The sequence below is a fragment of the Cynocephalus volans genome, chromosome 15 (assembly GCF_027409185.1).
Source record: "Cynocephalus volans isolate mCynVol1 chromosome 15, mCynVol1.pri, whole genome shotgun sequence".
In the NCBI taxonomy this organism is placed as follows: Eukaryota; Metazoa; Chordata; class Mammalia; order Dermoptera; family Cynocephalidae; genus Cynocephalus; species Cynocephalus volans.
Window position 1 is genome coordinate 27499208 of NC_084474.1, and position 19598 is coordinate 27518805.

The 19598-nt window shown below is 33.7% G+C and overlaps 1 protein-coding gene across 2 annotated transcripts in view; it reads right to left on the reverse strand.

The window, feature by feature from the left end:
- Positions 1 to 1693: 1693 nt before the first annotated feature.
- The window catches only part of TRAM1 (translocation associated membrane protein 1), a 34376-nt gene continuing 16471 nt past the window's right edge, over positions 1694 to 19598 (reverse strand). For both annotated transcript variants that reach the window (XM_063079598.1, XM_063079599.1), the window contains 5 exons: positions 12825 to 12895; positions 12585 to 12689; positions 11425 to 11568; positions 10908 to 11068; positions 1694 to 3254 (listed from right to left, as the gene is read on the reverse strand). In XM_063079598.1, the coding sequence (XP_062935668.1) occupies positions 3181 to 3254; positions 10908 to 11068; positions 11425 to 11568; positions 12585 to 12689; positions 12825 to 12895 (555 nt within the window). In that variant the 3' untranslated portion in view covers positions 1694 to 3180. The remainder of the gene's footprint in view (positions 3255 to 10907; positions 11069 to 11424; positions 11569 to 12584; positions 12690 to 12824; positions 12896 to 19598) is intronic.

The window sequence follows — 19598 nt, forward strand, 5'->3', positions numbered from 1 at the left end:
TAGCTTTTTCCCAAATAGTATTGAATAAAGCTGGTCAGTGTGTCACTTAGATACCTGGTGCAACTTTTTGTAAAGTAAATAAAGCTTAAACAAACGGGTTCATCTTTGTAAATACTGGGTTCTCTGCTGTCTGCACAACAGAGCTGAACCACAGGAGTGTTGCCTTCTGCAACTGGCTAATAGCTTTTAAAAGATATTCAGTATCCAGATCAACAAAGCGCAATTATTATGAGCTTGTCCTCCTGCCTGTCATTTTATCCTAGTAGATTGTGCTGTACGCCAGGGCTTTTCTGAAGCTCCTAGAGACTGCAATCCCATTCACTCTCCTCAGGCCCTGGGTTTCTAGTCTTAATTCTTCCTCCCAGCCCTTGCTAATGTCTACTTTGAAATTTCCAAACATGTCTTGTCTTCAAGTTTTATAGTAGATAATTCTTGACTGAATCACCCACCACATCTAGGGTGTTCTTTTGGGAAAAACATGTTTAAGCATTATCCCCTAAAATTTTCTCCAGAGTTACATCTAGAGGCATTCGTTTAAAGACGCAAACAGGGCTACCTGACTAGCTCAGTTGGTTAGGGCATGGTGTTATATAACACCAAGATCTAAGGGTTCGGATCCCTGTACCGGCCAGGAACCAAAAAAAAAAAAAAAAAAAAACAAAAAACGGATGCAAGTGGGTGATCAATACCATTACTCTTACTTCTTAAAAACAATTTTTGCTGTCCATACGTAAATACGCAGAACTAGTTTTTAGTGAAAACATTTGGCAACACCATGGAGATATGGGGTATCATTGGGCTATTGCTGATCACATCTGTGCGACAAAAAACTTCTCCCCTCCATTTCACCACCTATACAAACTTTGCTCCAGGATTAGTTCTGATTAGGACTGCAAAACTGCTGTTCCAGAGCAATCCACCTGGACCACTTACAACCATATTCTAAAATGTAGGCAAAAAGGCATGTTACACAGGGAAAGACTTACACCCCAGAATAGCAAAACAACTAGTTCGAGGTCACTCAAAGTCTAAGATAAAGCAGATAGAAGCTGTCCTGGTTCAAGGTCCTACATGCTTTCCACCAGGCTTCAAAGTTCTATCTGAGTCCAGGTGATACTGACGTCTCCAGGATCTGGAAGCCAGCTAAGAAAGACCTTACTTTCCTCTGGGCACTTGGAAACAGGGATTTAGAGCTTATAATTTACAATTACAATTGTGCACATGTGTGTGTCTTGCGAAGCTCTAACTACATACCAAGGGTTACTTTTTTCTTTTCCTAAATCCATAGTGTATGCTGTAGAACACAAGTGCTGTAAGTAATTCAGTGAAAAGAAGATTCCACAATCAAATGAGGTAGGAAACACTGCATATTATATCCCCATTGCCAACATTTTTTGTACACCATCAGGAAGCATATTTGCATATTAAGGACTGAATAATCCTATAGTACAGACAAATCTTTAATTTGTTTAACCCAACAGTCCCTGAATTTATTTGCATTTGAACGTTTTTCCCCTAGTAGCCCGTATAAATATCCTATGAAATGATTTTTTTTTGCAGAACACACATTTTGGGAAAGGTTGTTCTAAATGTCTAACAGTGTAACCTTGAAACATGGTACATTTCAATGAGATTATATACTAAATAACAAAAATGCTAATTACGAAGGAAACATCCAGCATGCAGCTTGTGAAAGTAAAAATTTTTATTCTGATTGATTTCTCAATGTATAGTTCAATATAATGCCAGTTTTTAACGGCAAAAATTTGGTTCCACTGAAACTCCATAATGCTACAGAGAGCTACTACTTTTTCCAGGAAGTAGGTAAACGGCTGGAAAGAGAAAGCACAACTTTCTAGCAGCATGGCAACTTAACTGCAGACCCAACAGGTCTGCAACTTTTACACTAAAAATGGTACAAACATTAGCTGGTGACACAAGTGAGAAATGGGGAACAAGATGTGAACACCAAAAGGAGCAAATATATATACTGTAAAGACAACGACAAACCAAATATACCTATAAGGTTTTAAAAGATAATTATAGAAAAGGGAACCAAATATTTACTCAAATGCTTTTTAGAATCTTTCTGTAGAGATACAAATATATATATATATTTATCCAAAAATATGTTTTATACAGATAATAAATGTTCTCAATTAAAGATGGGACCAAAGCTATAGTTATAACATAAAGCACTGTCTTTTGAAAGACTATTTATCCACCTGAATTTTCAATTTCTTTAAAGTTAGTGCATTAAATGTTTTCCAAATATAATTACCTGACATTGTTTTTATAGATATAAATCAAGTAGGCATTATTTTTTAAAAGGGTTTACAGGTTAAACAATATTGTTCTAACATGCTGCGCATACCAAACTTGTGACAAGCCCCATTAAGAATCATTATTAATAAACATATCAAAAAGGGCTATATAAGTCAGATTTTCCTCTTCATAGTAAATATTTTCTGATTTCCAGTTTACAAGTGTTAAAAATGCACAAGAAAGATTTTACTTCACAAGTACTTTTATGTTCATATTTTGATTCAATATATATGGCAATGAATCACCACATGTTGTAACCATTAGAATTTTTTTTTTAAAAATGGAGATGTAACACTAACGACCACGACCTATAAAATAAAGCACACAATTATTTTGGTGATTTTACAAATCTTTTTTTCCAGGTGTAAAGGCTACAAAAATTCCTAAAAATTAGAGAACACTGAAAACATATTAAAATTGACATCTTTATAGTATTTCCATTTTACCCTGAAAGATAACTTAAAAAAATATGACCTTGTTGGAACAGGCCATCTTGCCAATATTATAAAAAACTGGTGAGAGCAAGAAATTGTATCACTGATACGTGGGATTTTTGTAAATAGTTTTTTCTTCAAATCATTAGAAAAATGTTCAAAGATAAAAAACAAAATAAAATATGATGGTGGTCCCTAAACTATTTTGAAGGCAGGTAGCTTAGTCTAAGCTAAAATATTTTTTTCACTCATAGTAATCATCCTCCCCTCAAATGCCCTCTTAAAAAATACATGAAACAGTAAAAGAGCAAGAATCAAAGAGCACAAACTGTATTTTCAAGAACAGAAAAATCTCTAATGCTGAAAGATATAGTAAAAAGCAGATTTCTTTGGGGACATTGATCAATTAGTTTAAAATTCATTATGAAGATTTTTCTTTTCTATTACGGGGAGAGTCTGCTCCACTTGAAGTTACTGTTCCATTCACACCATTTTCTGAAAAGAAAAAAGAATCAGTATTATTCTCCTTTATAAATAAATGCAAAGAATATAATCTTTATACATAAAGGTACCTTCAGAAAAGAAAACCTAAAATCCAATATATACTCAGGTGAAACTTATTTACTAGTGCTTAATCTTTACTAGTATTTAACCAATCATAAAACCTGGTAACATGTTAACACAATAAACTAAAAGCAGCAAATTAAAGGAAAAGTAATTATTACTGAAAGCAGAAAAAAGTGACAGGATAGAAAAAAACTTTAAAAAACTGTTATAAGAATTTTAAAACAAAGAGCAGTACTTTCAATAGAAATAAAGAACCTTTTCACATTTGACAGCAAAGTTTTTGGGGCTATTTCTTTACAACATATAAACAAGACGGTGTTTAGGATGATGACGCTTATGTTTAAGAGCGTAGCATGAAATTCTTCTTCAAGTTATGATGAAGTACCTGCCATCAGACTAACCCTCCAAAAATATCCATAGAAGTTGAATATAAAAATGGATGTTTGAAGGCTCTAGAAAACAACTAAGACAGCTAGGACTCGATGTACCAAGGTTCTGGAAAGAAAGGAAATGAACTGAGGTTACTATGCATTAATTGCTATTTCTCCTGGACCATTTGTAGACTCAGTGGAGCAGAGGGAGATAGCACAATAAAGTAATAGCCCTAGAACTGAGTTCAGGGATAACAAGCAGCTAAGATTACAGCCAAAATCCTGGAGATAAGAGAACTGTAGAGAAAAAACCCCAACATTCTATATTTATTTCTCTCTCAAGGCATTTACCAATATTAAACTGTGCACACACAAAGCAAGACTTAGCAATCAAGCAGAAGGTAACTCCTAAGAAACAACAAAGTTAAACATAGATGTAGAAGTCTCACATTGAGAAGAAAAAAAAAGAATTTGATTTCAGGGTCTATCAGGGAAGAAAGCCCTTTTATAAACAGCCAATATGCTGAAGACTTAGAAATGAGAGGAAACTGGAAATAGGTCAACTTCAGTGAGATTGAGTGATCCACCCATATTTAATCTAGAGCCTTTATACATTTTTAGAGAAAACATACAGGAATCAAAAATTACCAGGCATGTTAGAAAACAAAACCAAATGACTAAAAATCAAGAGAAAAATACAGTCAGAAACAGAACCTTAGGTGATTCAGATCTGGAGTTATCAGAAAGGGACATTACGAGAACAATGATTAATACTCAAGAAGGTAGATGAAAAGATGGAGAATTTCACCAGAGATCTGAAATCTTTAATCTTAGAACTGGAAAACACAGTAAATTGAAATACAAATTTAATAGCAGATTAGGCACAACAGACAAGATGAATGAACTGAAGAAAATACTCAGATTAAAACTCAGAAAAAGAGAATGGAAAATACAGTGTGAAAAGATATACGGGATAGGGTAAAAGGGTTTAATGCATATATAACTAGAACTCCAGAAGGGCAGGAGAAATAGAATGAGGCTGAAGCAATACTTGAAGAAATAATGACCAAGAATTTTTCCAAAAATCATAAATAAAACCAAGCCAAGATTCAAAAAGCTCGATACAACACAAAACAGGATAAATATAAAGAAAATCATACCCAGGCACATCATAGCACAAGAGGGCTTCAAAAAGCTCATGAAAAGATTCATATATTTTAATTAAATTTTTCAACAAACTTTATGAATTACCCTTGTAGACATGCCAAAATGCGGAGATGATAATGATCAGACTGAATGAAAAAACGTGAAATTCAATTACCCGATGTTTATAAGAGCCACAGTTTATATGTAAAGACCTAGGTTTGAAGTAAAAAGATACAGGAAAAGATAGGCCATGATACCGTCTTACCAAAAGAAAGCTGACGTGGCTATAGTAAATTCAGACAAACCAGACATATGATAACAAAAAAAAAAAGGACAAATTCAACAGGAAGATAATAGAACAGTCCTAAATTTTGATGTACCTAATAACACATCTTCAAAATATGTAAAGTAAAAACTTATAAAACTACAAGAAGAAATGGCCAACGTTACCATCACAGTGCAAAATTTTAACCTAACTTTTGCAGTAACTGACAGAACAAGCAGAATTCCCTCCACCAAATCAGTAAAGATACAAAAGATTGAACACAATTAACAAATTTGACCTGACACAGGACACAATACCCAATAAATGCAGAATGCATATCCTTTTGAGGTCCAAAACAAAAATGTACCAAAACTACATAAAGGATGAATGGTAATGAAAGTCTCGACAAATTTCAAGGCATTGAAACCATTCAGAAGATGTTCTTTAACAACAGTAGAATTAAGATGGAAATCAACAGCAAAAAGAAACTAAAAAATTACCGGATATTTATAAATTAAACGATGCACTTATAAATAGTCCATGGGTCAAAGAAGAAATCACAATTGGAAGTATAAAATACTGTGAACTGAATGATAATGAAAAAGACATCAAAACTTGTGAAATATAGCTGAAGCAGTGCTGAGAGGGAAAGTTTGCCCTTAATTGAATGTAACTCACAAGAAGGTATGAAAATCAATTATCCAAAGATCCATTTGAGGAAGGTAAACCACAGACAAAATAGCAAATTAAACCCAAAGAAGGAGAAGAGCTGAAATCAATGATACAAAAAAGATACAACTAAGAAAATCAACAAAAAAAGGATAAATGTTGGTTTTGACTGACGAAAGAAAAAAAAAGAGAAAAGCAAAAATTTTAATGAAAAACAGAAATCACTGCTGATCTACAGATATTAATAAGACAGTAAGCGGACATTATGAATAATTTTATGCCAATACATTTGCAAATTTGTATGAAATAGACAAATTCTTTGAAAAACACAACTTACAAAAGAGAGACAATAAGAAATAGAAAATCTGAACAATCATATTTTCTATTAAAGAATATAAATCTGTAGTTAAAAGCCTTCCCATAAAGAAGACACTAGGTCAGACTTCACTGGTGAATTCTTACAAACATTTCCAAAAGAAATAATGATGATATTACACAAAGGACAAATCTGCCCAATGCTTTTTATAAAGCCACAGAACCCTGACATCAAAACCTGACAAGGTAGCTCAGTTGGTAAGAGCACAGCCTTAGAACACCAAGGTCATGGGTTCAGATCCCTGTACCAGCTAGCCACAAAAACAAACAACAACAACAACAACAACAAAAAACACTCGATAAGGATATTACAAAAAAACCCCAAACAAACTAAAAAAAAACGACCAATTACAGGCCATTCACTTATATAAACACAGATGCAAAAATCCTAAAAAAATTTTGAAAAAACTAATCCAGCAAAAGTGATGTATTCCCACCAACTTGGGTGTATGCCAGGAATGCAAGATTAGTTTAACATTTGAAAATCAATGTAATTCACTATATTGAGAGAATAAGGAAAAACTAACCCCAAGGTCAGGGGTTTGGATCCTGGTACTGGCCAGCCCTACAAAATTAACAACAAAATAAATCCTATATGATTATCTAAATAGTTGCAAAAAATCTTCTCTCAAAATTCCACATTCAGCCATGACAAAAACTTGGCAAATGACACACAGAAGAGAACTTCTATAATTGAATAAAGGGCATCTACAAAACATTACTAATGCTGAAATATTGAAAGCTCTTCCTCTTGTATGAGGAACAAGAGAAGGAGGTCTTTACTCACATTTTCTGTTCATTGTTACGGTATGGTCCTAGCTAGCACAGTAGGGCAAGGAAAAGAAAAGATGCAATATTTGTAGATGACATGACTGTGTATCTTACTGTAAATTTCAGAAGAAGTGAGTTAGGAAGGTTTCTCAACACAAGGATAGTATCGTAAAGAAAACCAATGGCATTTCTATATAAAAATAATGAAACTTTTTCAAAAATACCATATATACTAGCTTAAAAAATAAAATACCTGAGTATAAATCTAAATAAAAAAAGTACGAGATCCCTATACAGAAATCTACAAGATATTTCCGTCAAGAACTTTCAAAAAATAGAAAAAACAATCCCCAAGTAATATTATGAGGCCATTATTAGCCTCATACCAAAACCCAACAAATACTTTTGCAAAAAAAAAAAAAATACATGCCAATATCCTTTACGAATGTAAACATAAAAATGCTCAACAAAATACTAGCAAACCAAATCTGGCAATATACACAAAGGATTATTATACACCATGGCCAAGTGAGACTTATTCCAGGAATATAACAATGGTTTACCATCTGAAAATGAGTTAATGTAATCTATAATATCAACAGAAAAAAGGACAAAAACCACATGATTATCTTAATAGACACAGGAAAAAAAAAAGCAACTGACAAAATCTAATACCCTTTCATGACAAAAACAAAACTAGGAATAGAAGGGAACTTCTTCAACCTGATAAAGATCATTAATGAAAAACCCGCAGCTAACATTATATTAAATGGTAAAAGACTGGATGCTTATGCCCTAAGATCAGGAACAAGCCCAGGATATTTGCTCTCGCCATTTCTATTCAACACTATTCTGGAGGTTGTACCCAGGGTAATCTGGCAAGAAGATACAAGAGAAAGCATCCAGGTTGGAAAGAAAGAAGTAAAAACTATCTTTACTGATGATGTAATCCTTGTATACTGAAAATCTAGAGAAATCCACACACACACGTAAATTAGAAAAAGTAAATTCAACAAGGTTGTAGAATACAAAATCAATATATAAAAATCAAATGTATTTCTATACACTGGCAACAAACACTGTGAGAATGAAATTAATACAAGAATTCTACATGTATTTTACAATAGCATGAAAAAGAATAAAATACTTAGAAATAAATTTAACAAAAGAAGTACAAAACTTGTACATTGCTCACTACAAAATTAACTGAAAGAAATTAAAGACCAAAATAAATGCAAAGACGTACATGTTGATACTCCCAAAGACGATCTACAGATTAAAGGTAATCCATAACAAAACCCCTGCTGGCTTTTGTTGCACAAACTGACAAGCTGATCCTAAAATTCATATGGAAATGCAAGAGAGCCAGAATAATCAAAACATGAAAAAGAACAACAAAACTGAGGGACTCCTTTCCTGATTTTAAAACTTACTACAAAGCTACGCTAATGAAGGCAGTGTGGTACTGGCATAATAGACATATAAACGAATGCAACATAATCCAGTCCAGAAATAAACTCATACTTTATGATTTTTGACAAGGGTATTGAGACAATTCAATAGAGAAAAATTAGTCTTTTCAACAGACAGCACAGGGACAACTGAATATCAACATGCAAAACTATGAATGTAAAATGGTGCAGCCACTTTGGAAAAGTTCAGCAGTTCCCCCCAAATATTAAACATACAGTTACCATATGACCCAGCAATTCCTCTCCTAGATATATACCCAAAGGAATGAAAAGAGATGTTCAAACAAAAACTTGTATATGAGTGTTCACAGCATCATTAATCATAACAGCTGAAAATGTGGAAACAATTTAAATGTCCATGAACTGATGAATGAAAAACAAAATATGATACTATGCATACAATGGAATATTAATGGCTATAAAAGGGAATGATACCTGCTATAACATGGATGAACCTCAAAAACATGCTAAGTAAAAAAAGTTGGTCACAAAAAATCACAGATCATATGGTTCCACTTACATAAAAAGTCCAGAAAAGGCCAGTCCACAGAGACAGAAAATAGATTAGTGGTTGGCAGGGTGAAAAGGGGAATGGGGTGTGACAGCTAATGGGCATGGGGTTTCTTTTCAAAGGGATAAAAATATTCTGGAATTAGTGGTCTGCACAACTTTGTGAATATACTTAAAAACCATGGAAATGTATGCTTTAAAAGATGAGCTTTATGGTATGTGAATTATATCTCAATAAAGCCGTTATTAAAAAATATCACTGAGACAAATTAAAGATAATCTAAATTCGAGGGTCAAAAACTTTATGGGAAGATTTGTATTATCTTTTAATTCCATTTTTCCATTAACTTTTTGAAGTACTCTCATAAATGGAGTTATATATCATGTTCATGGCTTGAAATACTCATTTATTTCTAAATAGATCTATAGATCTGGTGTACTTTCAATCCAGTATCTCAGCAAGTTTTTTTGAAAACTGCCCAAGCTGTGCTAAAATTTATAAGAAAATGCAAAGGGACAAAAATTGCTGGGACAAACTTTAAAAAGAACAGAGCAAGAAGACATAAACTATCATATATCAACACAGTCATGTACTACACAATGGCATTTTGTTTGACGGATGGCATATATGTCAGTGGTGCCCTAACATTACAATGGAGCTGAAAAAAATTCCTATTGTCTATTGACATTGTAGCTGTTGTAATGTTGGAGTGCAACACATTACTCATGACTTTGTGGTGATACTGGTGTAAACAAACCTACTGCAAAATATGTTGAAGAGGAGTACCTAGTTTACCCACGGGGTGACCCTCCCAAAGATAGTTCAGATTTTTAATATAGAAAGCCAAGCACTTGACACATTAGGTCTGAAGCCAAGTGAAAGGTTGTTGTTTACTTTAGAATTCTTACATATTTAAATGATTCTCACCCATCCTCATAGCAAAATAACAGTTAATAAAAGTTAGATAACACTCTCTGAGTGCTTGCTGAGTGCCAGGCACAATCCCTACCTGTAATTTAATTTTCATAACTTGGTGAGGGTGGTATTATTATTCTAATCCCCATTTAATGGATGAGGAAAATGAGGTACAGAGAGACTTAGTACCATAATTAGAGGGCCCAGGCTGACCAGTTAGCTCAGTTGGTTAGAGCACCACCTTGTAACACCAAGATCAAGGGTTCAGATCTCTGTACCGGCCAGCCACCAAAAAAACAAAAAACAAACAACAAAAAATAATAATTAGAGGGCCCACGCTCATGCAACTAGTGGTCAGTGTACATAATAGGAAAATTCATTGCTGTTCCCTTTCATAATACACTTTTGCACAACCATGAAATAGCCTAATGATGCATTTCTCAGAACGCATCCCTGTGGTTCCGTGAGGCATAGACTGTACTTGCAAGGAGCAAAGCAGAATTGATACATCTACTGGAACTTCCTGTGTTATAGTTATAAGTATGACACCACATACACATTGAAAAAATTAACTGCAATGTCAATGTATTTTCAATCAAAAGCCAGAAAGAGGAAAAAAGTTAAATGAAAGCGCAAAGACAAATGATCAAACAGTCAGAAGTTATTAAAAAAGTAGTTCCACTTGGAACTAAAGGAGGAATGAGAAGGGGTAGTAAAGAAGTTTTAAAAATGTGAATGAGATGCTTAAAAACATAAACGATCACACTCAAGTTTAGTAATTGACTAAAACACCATATACACTGGTCTGTAGTGGCTCAAGGTAACCAAGGAAGGAAACTTGACATCTCGAGAGAAACTTAGTGGACAGCTTTTGAGGGTAATAATTGACTTCCCTCACCCAGGGAATCACCCGGCTGTGGAATGGGGTAAGTTTACTTTGCTTCAAGTACTTTGCCTATAATTTTGTTAATAAAGTAGAATATAATTTTCTTTATAAGATCTGAAAACAAATAAATAAGATCCTACAACAAATTTTTTAAATGTATTTTACTCCCATGCATTTTGCATTGCTTACGGAATACACACCTGTTCCTTTTCTAGAAGACCTGCCTTTAGTCACTGTTGGTTTCTTCTTTACAGTTGGTGCCTGAAAAGTAGAATGTTCTCTCCACCTACGAAGCTGAAAATTAATGAACTTCCACATCATGAATGCTTGGGTAATGCAAATGGATGCCAGAACAGCGATTCTGAGAAATATTAAGAAATAAACAAAAAATTAGAGTGTATGAAAACAATATCATTGAATAAAATAGTCTATCCTGCTTCAATAGTATTTAATATTAAAATTCCCAGTCTGTTGGCAAGATTGTTAATAAATAATTATTTCATTAATAATTTATCTTACAAGTTAAAAAAATGCATATTTATTACTTCAATTTAGACATAAAAAACTATAGCAGATATGAAGTCAAACCAAATGAGTATTTTCCCCAACACCCATATTTATCTCTTCATATTTTTAGACGATTCAATTATAGAGCAACTAACAATACATATTATATAGCAGTACAAAGTGAAAAAAAAAATGTTAAATCAATTGTACCTAACAGCCAACACATTGAAGTTTCCAGTACTGAAATCCAGCTTCTGATTCTCTGCTCTTGCAAGGCCAAAACCAACAGTGAGTACTGAAAGAATTAAAGTCAGAAGTCTTCCCAAAACAAAAAGAACTGCCCACAAAGAAAATCTGTAAGAAAAATGTCATAAGTCAAATTCATAAAACTGCAAAGAAAGAAAAGATTCTATTAGAAATTAAATTCCTATTAAGTAGATGCATATTAAAACAGCATTTCTCATTCTGCAAAAAAGAATTCATCAGTCAAATTGGGAAATGCTACATTTTGTATCATATTCTTGGAGATAAATAACACATATTAGCTTATTTAAGGTTCTAAGAAATCCAGTAATCTGTTTAATTTTTTGTTTAGTTCAGTTTTTTTTTTTTTGGTGTTAAGTACTATTAATATTCTTCGGAACTACTGGTTTACAAAACAATTTTGAAAATGCTGGACAAAACAAAGAGCTATACTGTAAAGAATAGGATACTCAATTCCCATTTAGGAGTGCTAGTTTTGCTTTTTTGTTTTTTTTTTTTAAAAAGATGACCGGTAAGGGGATCTCAACCCTTGGCTTGGTGTTGTCAGCACCACGCTCAGCCAGTGAGCAAACCGGCCATCCCTATATAGGATCCGAACCCGTGGCCTTGGTGTTATCAGCACCGCACTCTACCGAGTGAGCCACGGGCCGGCCCTAGTTTTACTTTTTTTAAAGAGTCTTTACATTCTTTACAAGTTATACCTCTACAATTCTATTTCCAGTCCAATTTTCCCTCCAAAACCTTCTGGTATATTTAAAGCTATTTTACCTATTATTTCATTTTCTTCTAAAAGTTCACTTCTCTATCACTCCTTCTCCAAAAGAAAAACACATAAACAAGGTAAGAGAAATTTTAACAGAAAAGTAAACTGCAAAAGCCTTCAAAATTCCAAGTTCCAATACACTCTCTCTGTAGCTAAGAAAAAAACTCCATTAAAAAAATTTTAGTAAAACACCAAGTCTGAATTGCTAAATAGTTTAATTTTATTTAAAGCTACTACTAACAGCTTAAAAAGTAATATAATTGCCAAGGGCACAGACCTTGGCAATCTAGACACTGACTTTAAATAACTGCTACACAAGAAACAGAACGGCTAAGTAACTTACCCTTTCTGATACTTTTCATTGCTAAAATAAAACAGGCGGGAAATGTGGAAAAGAAATTCAACAAAATAATGCAGCACCAGGAGAACAAGTCCTAGATGATTCAAGCTGTTAAAAGAACAAATTTAATCGTCAGGTGGGATAAAAGAACAAATTTAAAATGGAAAGATAAATGATCAATTAAGACAGACAGCATATTATCTGCCCAGTCCATTTACTTAGCCAAGAAAAATCCAAACTCACTTCAAAAGATAAGCTCCAGCAATGTGAAAGAGGTAAAGACCAATGTAGACAAGCTGACGAGGAATATCTTCCTGCAAACAGAAAAATACATTACAGACTAAAACATGCTGAGACATTTTCATCCTTTAAGAGCAGTGTGATAGAATGAAAAATGATAGAAGTAGGAGACCTGAAGGCTCTTCTGCCCCACACCCTACCCCAATCCCTTGTCCCCTTATGAGCATACACGCCACTACATGGCTTTAGCAAGTCATCTAACTTCTATTGGCTTCAACTGTCTCATCTGTAAAATGTAAATACTTGGAGTTTGTTTCAATCAAATGAACTCAAAATTCCTTCTAGTGCTAAGATCTATGAAGAATGTTCTTTTTATAATAAACATTTATTAAATGACACAATATTAATAATCATAGTTATATGCTAACAATTTGATGCCCTTCTAATATTAAAATTACTATGTTTAAAGACAGAGATGTTTTTGTTTAACCAAAATAGTATTCTTGCTTAGGTTTGCACTACAGATGCAAGAAAAAAGTCCTCATGCTTTCTGTGTGATTGTGGCAGCTGAGACTGAACAGAGGAATACAGGGGGAAAGATGGAAAGAGAATTTTTACAACTTGAGAAAACAGTGAAGAGCCTGTTTGACTCCAAAGAACCACCTAAAATTTGAGTTTACATAAGAAATTTTGGGAAATATTCACTATCACTCTTACCTAGTTGATTATACCTTTAAAAGCTTAAAGGTTAAACTAAAAAAAAAAAAAAAAAGAAATCATATTTTTTTTTTAGCTCATGCTTTAGTCCCTTTATTGTCAGTTATAGTTGTTAAAACTGAAGGTTAGAATTGTATCTTCTCATTTATGATACCACCTAATTGTGTATTCTTTTGTCTCAATAACTCTGCAAGCCCACATATCTAGATTTTACTTTTGCTTCTTTTTTTCTCCCACAGTCCCTAGCTGATCTGGTTATCTCAGAAACAGCGTTTTAAAAAAATGTAAGTCAAAACCTACTAGTGGATCATAAAATCAATTTTGGGGTCACATCAGTGTCTTTTAAAATATGAAATAAAAGAGGATATAAAATGTAAGAGTATATAGTACATTGTATTACGAAAATTTTATTCCAGTTTCACACACACACACACACACACACACACACACACACACACACACACAATTATGGATGCAAAATCTTGCTTTTCATCTTGGGTTGCAGTAAAAAATGTTGCAAAACATTAACAGCAATAAGCTCCATAAACTTAAGCCTGTTGATAGATGAAACATCTACACCTAATTTCTACTCTCCCTGGTTTTAGTTTTCCTCACATATAAATTTATAAGGCTTATATTAGCCTGGTTGGTACTACTCATATATGACAGCTACTAATTAAAATGGTGGGTTGATGTTGGCAGACTGCACTATTCCTTTAGAACCTCAGTAAACTCTATTGTTCATTTCTTTCCTTTTTCTTTTTTTTTAATTGTAATTTTGATAGAGATAAAATACCCACACAGAGAGATTGTGCATGTCCTTTACCCAGCTTTCCCAATAGTAACATTTTACAAAACTATAGTATAATATCACAACCAGGATCTTGACATTGATACAATTCACCGTTCTTATTTAGATTTCTTCCATTTCATTTGTACTCATTTTTGTGTCTATTTCATTTTATACAATTTTATCACATTTGTAGGTTCCTGTATCTACCACCAACAGTCAAGATAAAGAACAGTTCCTTCACAAGGATGTATGTCCAATTGTTCTAGCACCATTTGTTAAAAAGACAACTCTGTCTTCATTAAATTGTTTTTGCAACTTTGTCAAAAAAAAGTTGAGCATATTTGTGTGAATCTTATTTCTAGGTACCTTATTCTATTTCATTGATCTATGTGTCTATCCCTCTGTCAACACACAACACTCTTGATTACCGTGGCTGTATAGTAAGCCTTAAGACTGGAGTTTTGTTATGGTTTTTTCCCCATTTGTTGAGAACTTTGTACCTGTACATTTCTACCTTTTATCAAATTCAGGAAGTTTTTAATCATTGTTCCTTTAAATGTTTTTTTCTGACCCATTCTCTTTCTTCTTTCCTTCTGGGACTCTGATTACTTGCATTCTGCATATTATTTAGGAGGTCCCTGAGGCTTTCCTTTTTAAGTATATGTTTTTTTTTATTCTGCACATTTGATCATTTCCTCCTTACATTTCAGTATAGAGCCACTTTACCAAACCTTCTGAGAAAAAGTAGAGATTCTACAAGTCTAGTTTTGAAACTGAAAACTTCTCTGGTAAGAATGGCACAAAGATCAAATGTTAGCAAGATAGTTTGAATAGTACTGTACAGTACTATATTTTGGGACTCAGGAAAATTCCCAAGACTGACACCAATTTTACAGTGGTTCTTCCAACTTGAGAGAGAAGTACCTCTGAAAATAAGCAGTCTTAAGATCCTCTCTACATAATTTTAAAATTTCCAATGAAATATTTCCCCTTATAAAAGGAAGGAGAGAGGGAGAAAGGGTTGAGAAAACATACTGAAGTTCAACCACAAGGGAACCTCTATCTTCTCCTGTTATATTTTCAGAAAAGCGTACTTATAGTGTTATCAATGCAATCTGCTATGCTATGAATATAAAGGTGCCACTATATATATAATATACCAGTGTTTCCCAAAGTGTGGTGTTTGTCATTGGTATTGTACACAATTATTTTATTTTATTTTATTTTATTTATTTTATTTTTTTAAAAAGATGACCGGTAAGGGGATCTTAACCCTTGACTTGGTGTTGTCAGCACCACGCTCACCCAATGAGCCAACCGGTCATCCCTATATGGGATCCAAACCCGTGGCCTTGGTGTTATCAGCACCGCACTCTCCCGAGTGAGCCACAGGCCGGCCCCGTACACAATTATTTTATTTTATTTATTTTATTTTATTTTATTTATTTATTTTTTTTAAAAAGATGACCGGTAAGGGGATCTTAACCCTTGACTTGGTGTTGTCAGCACCACACTCAGCCAGTGAGCGAACAGCACCACACTCAGCCAGTGAGCGAACCAGCCATCCGTACATGGGATCTGAACCCGGGGCCTTGGTGTTATCAGCACCGCACTCTCCCAAGTGAGCCATGGGCCGGCCCCACAATTATTTTAGATAGCACAATTGCACCCCATATATATGTACAATGAAACAAATTTTTTTTTTTTAAAAAGGAGAAACATGTAAGTCAAGTAAAAAACTAATTTGCTGAAATAACTGCGGGAAAAACTATTTTATAGAAATGTAATTTCTTAAGAGAATTTTTAAAAAAGGTTTAATTTAAAGATCCATGCTAGTCATTTATCAGAGAAGAACCTAAGGCAGCCTATCTGTTTCCTTCTCTGACAAATCTGAAAACACTTATAAATGACAAAGTACATTCCAAAAAGCCATTCCAAGGCAGGTCGGTGAGCTCACTTGGTTAGTGTGGTGCTGATAACAGCAAGATCAAAGAGTTAGGATACCCACACCGGTCAGCTGCCAAAAAAAAAAAAAAAAAAAAAAAGCCATTCCATTTTTCTGATCTTTTGTCTTTAAATCTCAACCCAGTTAGGCTGGGGCAATGTTGTACTTGGCATTAACTAAGAAAAAACCCATACAGCTTCTTTGCTAAATTCAGATTCAACTTTGCATCTTAAGTCCTGCCTTTCTGATGATTCAATCAACCAAATTAACAATAATAGAGGGTAAATAAAATACCATTACCAGCTTCCATCTTCACATCCATTAAATGCCTAATCAAGAGCTTATAAAGTAGTATCTATAGCTTTCTAAAGGATAGAAGAATCAAGAAACCTTTTTCTAAGTCAGTCTCTTTAGCTATATACAAGCTGGCCACTGTCTCCATTTTGTACATGCAAAGACTACTACAGAAAAAATAAAAATAAATGAGTAAGAAAATGGGTAGCTAGTAAGTGGATCTACCACTTACTAACTGTGTGACGCTGGGCAAATTAATCTGTCTCTATAATGGACATAACAACAATTAAGCAAAGAATACACATCTTAGGTAATAAAGGCATTCCCATATGATTAAAAAAATACAGTGGTAGTGGGGGGTGTAATATGATTTTTAAATGAGAAATTTTATCTAGAAAATGACTACTTTTAGCATCCCTGTCCTAGGCCAAACTCCACTGACATTCTCCAGTTCCCATGGGGTTATGGCTCCAGTGGAGTGGTGCTCACATGTCTGAGGACGATGACGAAGACATCCAGCACCATGATCTCTGGGACTTACATGTTTACATGGGATGTAGGGAATGGGAGAAAATAGAGGAGGCTGGGTGAAATTTGGCCCTCTTAGAGGGAGTTAATGAAATCAGTCCACTGGCCACATTACAGATTTCAATTAGGGAGTCGGCAATCCATCCAAAGGTGCCTCATCACTGGTCTAGAATCTGGAGTCTAAATGAATATAAAGATGACTAAGAGAAAGCTATTTCGGTTTCTCAAGACATTTTCGCATGTCATCTTATGATTCTGTTATATAAATTAACTTTTTCTACCAGGAGCCAGAAATGAGGTTTTGTTTATTTATTTGTTTTAAGATTAACAATTTTTTATACTTGAATGGAAAAAAATAGATAATAAAAATGAGTTATTATTAGAAAAGCTAGGCCGGCCCGTGGCTCACTCGGTAGAGTGCGGTGCTGATAACACCAAGGCCACGGGTTCGGATCCTATGTAGGGATGGCCAGTTTGCTCACTGGCTGAGCGTGGTGCTGACAACACCAAGCCAAGAGTTGAGATCCCCTTACCGGTCATCTTCAAAAAAAAAAAAAAAAAAAATTATTAGAAAAGCTTTTCCAAGTTTTTATGCATTCTCTATGTTCAAGCAGTGTATACAAGGATGAAATCACAGAATGACTTTAAATTCTGTTAATCTCATTTTTCACGGAAAAATCTAATAAATATATTAATATACTTAAACCGTTACAAATTCACAAAATTATAAATAACTTCAAGTGACATTTTTAGTTGTTATAAGAAAATACATTTCTTGACTATACTATGCAAAAAAATAAACTCCCATAAATTGAATATAATATGAGGATCTTCAAAATGCTCATGGAAAGATCCACATTATCTTTTAATTCAATTTTTCCATGAACTTTTTGAAGTACCCTTTTGTATGTGCCCTAATATAAGGCAAACACCAAGGTCAAGGATTCTGATCCGTGTAAGAGCAAGCCACAAAAACCAAAACCAAACAAAAATAACAAGTGTAAGGCAAAGATTTTCCCCCAACCCCAGAAGGAGCCATCTTCTACTTAAATCCTTACAAAGCTTTCATATTACAGGGATCTATATTGATTATTTTGAACAGAAAATAAATGTTTGGATAAGACACATAAGCCTGAAAAACTTCAATCAATGCCATTTTTAAATGCTTATACATGTCTAATGGAGGAATCAGTAAGACAGAAGTTAAGATGATGTACTCTACAAAAACTTTGTTAGATGATTCAAAAAGTGGCTCTAGTGATGAATGACAGGTACTAGTTGCATATGAAAAGTTATATACACTAGTTGTGTATATAACTTTCATAAAGTAAGAGTGGGGAAAAAACATTTCTAATGCTTTATGTATAATTAAACTAAAATTGGATATTAGAAATGAAACATTTGGCTATTTCATGACTTCCCTAAAAGCTCATCTGTTCAAGTTGGCTAAAAAATGATCATTTGAATCTTCTCATGAACAAAATGGAGAACTATTTATACTAAAATGTACATAGTAAGAAGGGTCTTCAAAAGATTCATGGAAAGATTCGTACTATCTTTTCATTCAATTTTTCCATTAACTTTCTGAAATACCCTCGTATATGTAATTTAAATTTTCCTTAAAAGAAACAAAGCTATTTGTGATTAGTACACCTCCTGATCTGCTACTAACAGCATTCCTTTCTTTCTTTGTCCATACAGTCGTTCAAAACAATCACTGCACTAGTTTCTTCCAGTAAAGAGTGTTCCAAATATAATTTTTATAGAGTAGATTTTAAGAAACAGTTTAACACATATGCAGCTGTTACTTTCAAATTATGTTAATTACTTGAAACAGTTACTTTCAACTGTCATATGTAGGTGTTAAAAATAGTTTCAGTTAAGTTCTAAGTTATGCAAATTATTCCATAAAAATTAGACTGCATTTCTGGAGAAATGCCATCTGGCAGGAACTGACAAGAAAAGAACTTCAGGAACTAAAATGAACAATTTCTTTGAAATGTCCCTCTTTTCTTACCATGGTCAGTGAACAAGATATAGACATGGATTAATGAAATTAATGGATTAATATAGACATTAAACCCAGAGGTATTATGTCCATGGGTATACAAATAGCTGAAGAAAGCTTTAAATATTTGAGTCATGATAATAAGACATCAAGAAACTACGAAACATACTCTCAGTAGCACTGTCCAACAGAACTTTCTGCAATGATGGAAATGTTTTATATCTATTCTGTCCCAAATGGTAGTTACTAGCCACATGTGGCTAATGAGCACTTGAAATATGGCTAATGTGACGAAGAAAGTGAATTTTGTTTTTTAAAAAATTAACTTAGATGTGGCTACTGGCTACCATTTTGGACAGTACAGCTCTAGGACATCTATGATTCACATTAGTTTACTAAATAAGAAAGGACTATTGGAAACTGTGGGCCTAATAACTTTATCTTATCTTAGAGTTCTAAGTAGAAGGTTTAAAAATAAAAGAGGATCTACAT